Here is an 8,197-nt window from a genome sequence, read left to right as displayed (position 1 = left end):
AGCAGGGACCGAGCAACGGGAGCTCACCCCATCATTGCAGGGATTCGAACCGCCGACCTTCTGATCGGCAAGCCCTAGGCTCTGTGGTTTAACCCACAGCGCCACCTGCGTCCCACCACAGAGATGTCCATACCTTCTTGCAAATCACGGAGAAGGCCTGTGGCTCGGGTGGCAGTGCAGCTGGTCCCAGGTCCAATGCCCGGGTTAGGGTGAGAAGATGCTGCCAGTCCGTGCTGGGATGCAAGGCAGCTTTTGGACGCTGCTTCCAAGCTCTTGCTGCCCCAATGGCAGATGGGGAAAGAGCAGAAAGGGGTCACCCCGCCCCTCTGCCCTTCGTTACATCCACGATCTTCTGCAGCTCCCGGAAAACGGGGCGCCACCCCAAAATAACGTATTTCAACGAGTCCCATGCAAAGCAAAGTTTGCGGCATTTGGGACCTTTTGGTTTAAGGGACGACAAGATAGAAGCTTGTAAAATTAAGCGTGCCAAAGGGAAAGTTTTCCTCCAAACACAGGAAATTGTGGGTCTCCCATGAAGATGAACGGTGGAAGATTTAGGAAAAGGAGGAAAACGTACTTGCTCATCCAGGAACTGCGGAACTCCCTGCCACAGGAGGCCAACATGGGTGTTTTTAAAAGAGGATCGGACAAATTCCTGGAGGAGGAGAGGGCTATTGGTGGCTGTGCTCTCCTGCCGCAGTTGAAGGTGGCGATGTTCTGGGTACGAGTTGCTGGAAACTGCAGGCGGGGAGAGGGATCTTGTGTTCGAATCCTGCATGCAGGTTTCCCAGAAGAAATAGACCCAGCAGGCTCTATTTTGGTTGTAGGAAAAAGAGACGCGGACACTGAACCAGCTGAATCCTGGTTTATAAACCCTTGCAAGGAAGTTGGGGAGAAACGCACTGTACAACCTTTGAAACTTTTGTTCAAAAAAAAAAAGGAAGAAAAAAAGGGAAACGAAGTTTTTTTACAGAGGTAAAAAAAACAAAACACCCCAATGCATGTCATTTTCCAACAAATAAAGTGAAAAAGCAGCATAAATACCATTTAAAATATATATAAATCAAAGGGGGACGGGGTGGGCATTAAAAGCCATGTACCCTTTCGCCCCTCAAGAAAATTCACATTTTTTTTTAAATTTTAATTTGACAACCAACACAAGGTTTTAAATAAATAAGGGAAGGGAGAGGAGGGGGGGGGATTATCTGCTTGAGAAGGGAAAATGGGTGTTAACACACACTTGAGAAATGCGTGTCGGGCTCCTTCAGGATAAAAAGAGCAAGGAAATTTAATTGGGGGGGGGGAGAGGGCGATGTGCTTGTTGTACAGGAAACGGGGGGGTCGGAAGAGAGGAGGAATCACTGGAGTCTTCTCTGGAGAGAAATTGTGGTATGGGTGGCGAGTTCGAGAAGCTGGGTGTGAAATTTGATACATCCGTGTCTCTTCTCTTAGGAGGGAAATCGTGGAACGGGTGTTGAGTTTGAGAAGCTAGGCGTGAAATTTGATAAATCCATGTCTCTTTCCCCCCTGGGAACCCACCCTTGAAACCTTCCATGGGGTTAAGTGCTTGTTCACAGGCTGTGTTAATTCAACACACACACACCCACACCATTCCACACCTTATTCCACGACCTTGGGGGCGGTACACAGAGTCGGTGCAGAAGGCTGAAGAAAGAGGGTGGCGGTGGGGAGGATGAAAAAGAAGGACCCCCATTAAAAACACACACACATACTAAGGAGCAAAGAGACCCACGCCTGGGGGGGCGAGTGCGAATCTGCACCTCTGCTTTCTCTTCCGGGGAGGGGGCAGCGGCTGGGTCAACCCCTGCCCCCTTCACACACCCCTCCTGAAATGTCCGATCCTGTCGCAATGCAGCCGTCGAAGAAAAAGAGAGGAGCCGATATCACCCCCCCCCCCAAAAAAAACCCCAACTTTCTATCCTTTCCCAATGAACAGACTCAACATGGCAGGAAGGGCGAGTTTGGAAGGGAGGGAGGAAAAGGGTGAATTTTGCCGGTATAGAAACTCCTGGGCGTTCCAGAAAGAGCCCCTGCACCCCAGAATCTGCAAAAGTCCTTTTGTGGCAACAAATTCCCCCTCCCCGCTTACCCCCCAAACCCCCTCCCCTCATGCTCTTAAATACAAGGCTCAACTCAACACTCCCCAAACAACCCAACCCCCCCAAGTTTAGCTTGTCTCTGTGCAAAAAAAGGAAAAATTGGGGGGGTAGAAGAAGCAGCCGTCTGTGGCCACAGGGGGGCGACGCCGTCCTCTGCCCCACTGAGAGAGAGGGGGGCAGTCTCTTGTGCCTGTCGATCGCCGTAGCTGTCGTCGCCCCCCCCCCCCCGTCTGTGCGTAGCAGGGGGTCGGGGGTTTCGTTTTTTTGGCAACAGCCGCTACCCCCGCCGCTCTTCATCGTCAGCGCTCCCGGGCGGGAGGCAGTCCTCATTCCACGCGGACGAGGAGCCCGTAGAGGACGGTAGCACCTTTCTCCTTGGTGACCCACTCGATGTCGGCGCTGCTGAAGCGGGGGTCCAGGGGCTCGGGGGCCGCCAGCGACTGGGCGCAGACTTTGTAGGACCCGGGGCGGACGCACACCTGGAAGGCCACCTGGGCCGAGTGCTGCCGGTGGGACTTTGGGTCTTTGAATCTGCGGGAGAGAAGGCGGGCGGAATCAGGGGGCCGTGAGGTCAGCAGGAGCACATAATAATAATAATAAAATTTTATTTATATCCCAGGACACAGGTGGCGCTGTGGGTTAAACCACAGAGCCTAGGCCTTGCCGATTAGAAGGTCAGCGGTTCGAATCCCCGCGACGGGGTGAGCTCCCGTTGCTCGGTCCCAGCTCCTGCCAACCTAGCAGTTGGAAAGCGCATCAAAGTGCAAGTAGATAAATAGGTACCGCTCCGGCGGGAAGGTAAACGGCGTTTCCGTGCGCTGCTCTGGTTCGCCAGAAGCGGCTTAGTCATGCTGGCCACATGACCCGGAAGCTGTATGCCGGCTCCCTTGGCCAGTAAAGCGAGATGAGCGCCACAACCCCAGAGTCGGTCACGGCAGGACCTAATGGCCACCCTTTACCTTTATTTATATCCCGCCCTCCCCAGCCGAAGCCGGGCTGAGAAATGTAACACAGCATTCTAATATCAGTTCATTTTAAAATCAATTCAAAATCAAATTCATGGCAACCATTGGGCTAGAGTTCTGTGAGGATTACCAAAAGAGGGGGTCAGACTGTGCCTTGGCCAAAGGCCTGGTGGAACAGCTCCATCTTGCAGGCCCTGCGGAAAGATGTCAAGTCTCGCAGAGCCCTAGTCTCTTGTGACAGAGAGTTCCACCAGATTGGGGCCACGGCCAAAAAAGCCCTGGCTCTAGTTGAGGCCAGCCTAACCTCTCTGTGGCCCAGGACCTCCAAGGTGTTTTTGTTTGAAGACCGTAAGGTCCTCCGTGGGACATACCAAGAGAGGCTATCCCGTAGGTACAAGGGTCCTGGCCGTATAGGGATTTAAAGGTTAAAACCAGCACCTTGAACCTGACCCTGTACTCCACCGGGAGCCAGTGCAGCTGGTATAGCACCGGGTGAATGTGATCCCGCAGTGAGGACCCCGTAACGAGTCTCGCTGCGGCATTCTGCACCCGCTGGAGTTTCTGGGTCAGCTTCAAGGGCAGCCCCACGTAGAGCGAGTTACAATAATCCAGTCTGGAGGTGAGCGTCGCGTGGATCACAGTGGCCAGATCAGGGCGAGAGAGGTGAGGGTCACCTGGCCCCCTGAAATTGGCCTGATCCTATCAACTGTCTTCAAGTTACCAGAGAGTTTTTTGGGGGGGAGGGAGTAGGGGGGGAGATCTCTAAACTCTTGGAATTTTGAGAATCCGTTTCCCTGCTTCTCAATCCAGATGAACCGTATCACCTGCTTGCTTTCTCACCTGCTGCCAAACGGTCTGCTTCTTTGAGATGGAGAGGAAATAAGAAGCCCATTTCTCCCTCCCTTCCTTTTTTATTCCGTTTACTGCTTCCACACGCTTTTCCTCCTTGCCGATTACAACAACCCTGTGAGGTAGGTTAGGCAGAGAAAGGCAGCGACTGCCCCCCCCCCCAAGCTGAGCTGCAGGATCCGAACCCTGGTCTCCCAGCTCCTAGGGTCAAACACACTCAACGCCAACATTTCTCAAACCCGGGCCCCCAGCTGTTGTCAGACTACAACTCCCACCATCCCTAGCAGGCAGGACCAGCAGCCAGGGATGATGGGAGTTGTAGTCCAACAACAGCTAGGGCAGTGTTCCCCAACCTTGGGCCTCCAGCTGTTTTTGGACTACAATTCCCATCATCCTTGACCACTGGTCTTGCTAGCGAGGGATGATGGGAGTTGTAGTCCAAAAGCAGCTGGAGGCCCAAGGTTGGGGAACACTGAGCTAGGGGACCCGGGTTTGAGAAGCGGTGCTCTAACCACTGCGCCACACTGCCCCCCACCAGCTCCTCAACCAGGCTCACCGAAGGTCCCAGTAACAGCACACACACACACACACACACACACACACACACACACACACACGGGATATACGTACTGCACTTTGGTGGCGAAAGGCTCCAGTCCGGCGTAGCGCAGCGTGGGAGACAGCAGGACACGCTGAGGATCCTCGCGCCCATGGGAGCTGTTCTCCTCGGGCTCGTGGTACCCCCCGCTGCCGCCCCCGCCACCCACGCCGCCGCCACCTCCGCCATTGCCGCCTTGCGGGTCCGCCTTGACCGGGCGGCAGCTCAGGATCGACGTGCTTCCTGTGAAGAGCGAGGAGGAAGAGACACAAGGTGGAATCAGCCTCTCCCGATGGGCTTGCGGGGGAAGCGGCGACTGCTTGTTCCCACTGTTAGGGTATGTATTTGGTGCCTCCGTTTTCAGTGTCTAGGCTGTAAACCGCCCTGCGGTCTTTGGATGAAGGGCGGTGTATAAATCTCAACAACAACAATAATAATAACAACGCAAAAAGCAAGACCTGACACCATGGGTAGGCAAACTAAGGCCTGGATCCGGCCCAATCGCCTACTCAATCCGGCCCGCGGACGGTCTGGGAATCAGCATGTTTTTACATGATTAGAATGTGTCCTTTTATTTAAAATGCATCTCTGGGTTATTTATGGGGCATAGGAATTCGTTCATTTTATTTTCTCCTTCAAAATATAGTCTGCCCCCCCCACAAGGTCCAAGGGACAGTGGACCAGCCCCCTGCTGAAAAAGTTTGCTGAGCCCTGCTCTAACCACTATACCACACTGTCTTCCACACTCTCTTGGGGATGTCTAGGTCGGCAGAGGGTCCCCCGCTCAGGTAGCTTGCAATGCCCTCCGAGGTTTGAGTTCGTGTGTGCTGAGCTTTCCACACATGGCTACTCCATGTTGCCTTTATTTATTTTGTTAAATAAATCATGACACAGAGCAGTACAGTGGTACCTTGGTTCTCAAACTTAATCCGTTCCGGAAATCCGTTCCAAAACAAAGGCACACTTTCCCATAGAAAGTAATGCAAAATGGATTAATCCGTTCCAGACTTTTAAAAACAACCCCTAAAACAGCCATTTAATGTGAATTTTACTATCTAATGAGACCATTGGTCTATAAAATGAAAGCAATAAGCAATGTACTGCAGTCACACAATCAATCAGTAGCTGGACTGGGTTCTACACAGTCATAAAAAAAGAGCAGTAAAAACAAAAACACAAAATAAATAGCAAAAACAGACAGACCTTGCTGTAACACTCAAAACGGAAGTGTGGCACTCAAATTGGAAGTGTAACGCTCAAAATGGAGCATGTTCAGCTTCTGAAAAGAGTTCCCAAACTGGAACACTTACTTCCGGGTTTGCAGTGTTTGGGCTCCAAACTGTTTGAGTACCAAGGCGTTTGAGAACCAAGGGGCCATTGTATGTCATATGTGTTGTTGTTCTTCTAAGGTTTTATTCGTGGTTGTTATGTGTGAAACCACAGAATTCCAAGTGGGTGTCCTTCCTTTCCCCCATGAACTCTCACGGGATGCGGTTTCCTAGGAACAAAATTTGGGCTGTCCGTCGCGCAGGGCGAGGAACTGCCCTGTAGGGGACAGCGGCAAAAGCATTGCGGAGGCAGAGGCTGGCATTCCGTACCCCCAGAAAACACAACCTGGGCGCCCCCTTACCTGGCACCAGCTCCCCTTGATCCAGCATGCGCCGGACGGATCCGATGCTCGTCCCGTGATAGGCCATGTGCCATTTCTTACAGGTGCTGCCCACCTCCAACCGGGGATTCACCCTGCCGAGAGGAGAGGAAAGGGTTATTTCGGGGTGCCAGGAGGGGGGGGGAATGAACCCACAGAAAAGAAGGAATGCCACAAGTGCGCAACCCTGTGAGAACAGGATGCTGGATTGGTGAACCATTACCCTGAGCCATATCTTCTGATATCTACCGTATTTTTCGCTCTATAGGACGCACCCGACCATAGGACGCACCTTGTTTTAGAGGGGGAGAACAGGGAAAAAAAACATTCTCCCTCTCTCTGCTCAGCGCCCCTTCAGCCAAGTGGCAGGAGAAATGGAGCCCCTTCCATTTCTCCTCCCGCTTGGCTGAAGGGGCGCTGCGCAGCTCTCCCTCTCTGCTGAAGCCAGGAGAGTCTGGAACGGATTGATCCGCTTTGCATTGATTTCTATGGGAAAGCGCGCCTTGGTTTTGGAATGTTTTGGTTTTGGAATGGACTTCTGGAACGGATCAAGTTTGAGAACCGAGGTACCACTGTATGTATGTTTGCCAATTTGCTCGGTGTTAGGCCTGCCCCCCCGGCTTTCCAATCCAGCCTCCGTAGGTAAAGGTAAAGGGACCCCTGACCATTAGGTCCTGTCGTGACCGACTCTGGGGTTGCGGCGCTCATCTCGCTTTATTGGCCGAGGGAGCCGGCGTACAGCTTCCGGGTCATGTGGCCAGCATGACTAAGCCGCTTCTGGCGAACCAGAGCAGTGCACGGAAACACCATTTACCTTCCCGCCGGAGCAGTACCTATTTATCTACTTGCACTTTGACGTGCTTTCGAACTGCTAGGTTGGCAGGAGCAGGGACCGAGCAACGGGAGCTCACACCGTTGTGGGGATTCGAACCGCCAACCTTCTGATCAGCAAGTCCTAGGCTTTGTGGTTTAACCCACAGCGCCACCAGCATCTGGCCTCCGTACCTGAGGTTAAAACGGCACCAGCCGAAAGGCAGAGCGTAGTCACGGGGAGGCTCTCCCCGCTTGTAGTAGGCCTCGTCGCCCCGGAGCTTGTGACACGACTCGCAGTAGCAGAGGCTGAATTTGGGGTCTTCCACGAAGTAGTCGTCTGGCGAAAGAGATTGGATGAGGCAGAAGCAGCCCAGGTCAGAAAAAAACAGGGGAGGGGAACCAAAATATGCCCCTGCGCGTTCTGCCACTAAAAAGAACCTTTGGCAAGGCTATAGCATTCGCATTTTGAAAATGAAAAGAGAGCAAGCTGTTTTAGTGCGGCAGCGCCTGAACTGTGGAACTCCCTGGCTCTTGACATCACTCAAAAGTAATAATAATAATTTATTCTTTATACCCCGCCCATCTGGCTGGGTTTCCCCAGCCACTCTGGGCGGCTTCCAACAAAACACTAAAATACAATAACCTATTAAACATTAAAAGCTTCCCTAAACAGGGCTGCCTTCAGATGTCTTCTAAAAGTTTGGTAGTTATTTTTCTCTTTGACATCTGGTGGGAGGGCGTTCCACAGGGCGGGCGCCACCACCGAGAAGGCCCTCTGCCTGGTTCCCTGTAGCTTTGCTTCTCGCAATGAGGGAACCGCCAGAAGGCCCTCAGAGCTGGACCTCAGTGTCCGGGCAGAACGATGGGGGTGGAGATGCTCCTTCAGGTCTACTGGGCCTTTGAGGCTGTTTAGGGTTTAAAGGTCAACACCAGCACTTTGAATTGTGCTCGGAAACGTCCTGGGAGCCAACATAGGTCTTTCAAGACCAGTGTTATATGGTCTTGGCAGCCACTCCCAGTCACCAGTCTAGCTGCCGCATTCTGGATTAGTTGTGGTTTCTGGGTCACCTTCAAAGGTAGCCCCACGTAGAGCACATTGCAGTAGTCCAAGCAGGAGATAACCAGAGCATCCACCACTCTGGCAAGACAGTCTGCGGGCAGGTAGGGTCTCATCCTGCGTACCAGATGGAGCTGATAAACAGCT

General features: G+C 52.8%; 1 protein-coding gene across 1 annotated transcript in view; it reads right to left on the bottom strand.

Annotated features, from left to right (window-relative positions):
• Positions 1-2,413: 2,413 nt before the first annotated feature.
• The window catches only part of NEURL4 (neuralized E3 ubiquitin protein ligase 4), a 58,012-nt gene continuing 52,228 nt past the window's right edge, over positions 2,414-8,197 (bottom strand). Inside the window, 4 exon segments of the mRNA XM_077916816.1 lie at positions 2,414-2,651; positions 4,565-4,775; positions 6,163-6,275; positions 7,186-7,330. Coding sequence (XP_077772942.1) covers positions 2,447-2,651; positions 4,565-4,775; positions 6,163-6,275; positions 7,186-7,330 — 674 coding nt within the window. The 3' untranslated portion in view covers positions 2,414-2,446.

The sequence above is a fragment of the Podarcis muralis genome, chromosome 13, assembly GCF_964188315.1.
Source record: "Podarcis muralis chromosome 13, rPodMur119.hap1.1, whole genome shotgun sequence".
Lineage (NCBI taxonomy): Eukaryota > Metazoa > Chordata > Lepidosauria > Squamata > Lacertidae > Podarcis > Podarcis muralis.
Note: the sequence above shows the minus strand (reverse complement) of the source record. Positions and strands in the feature narration are given on the sequence as shown.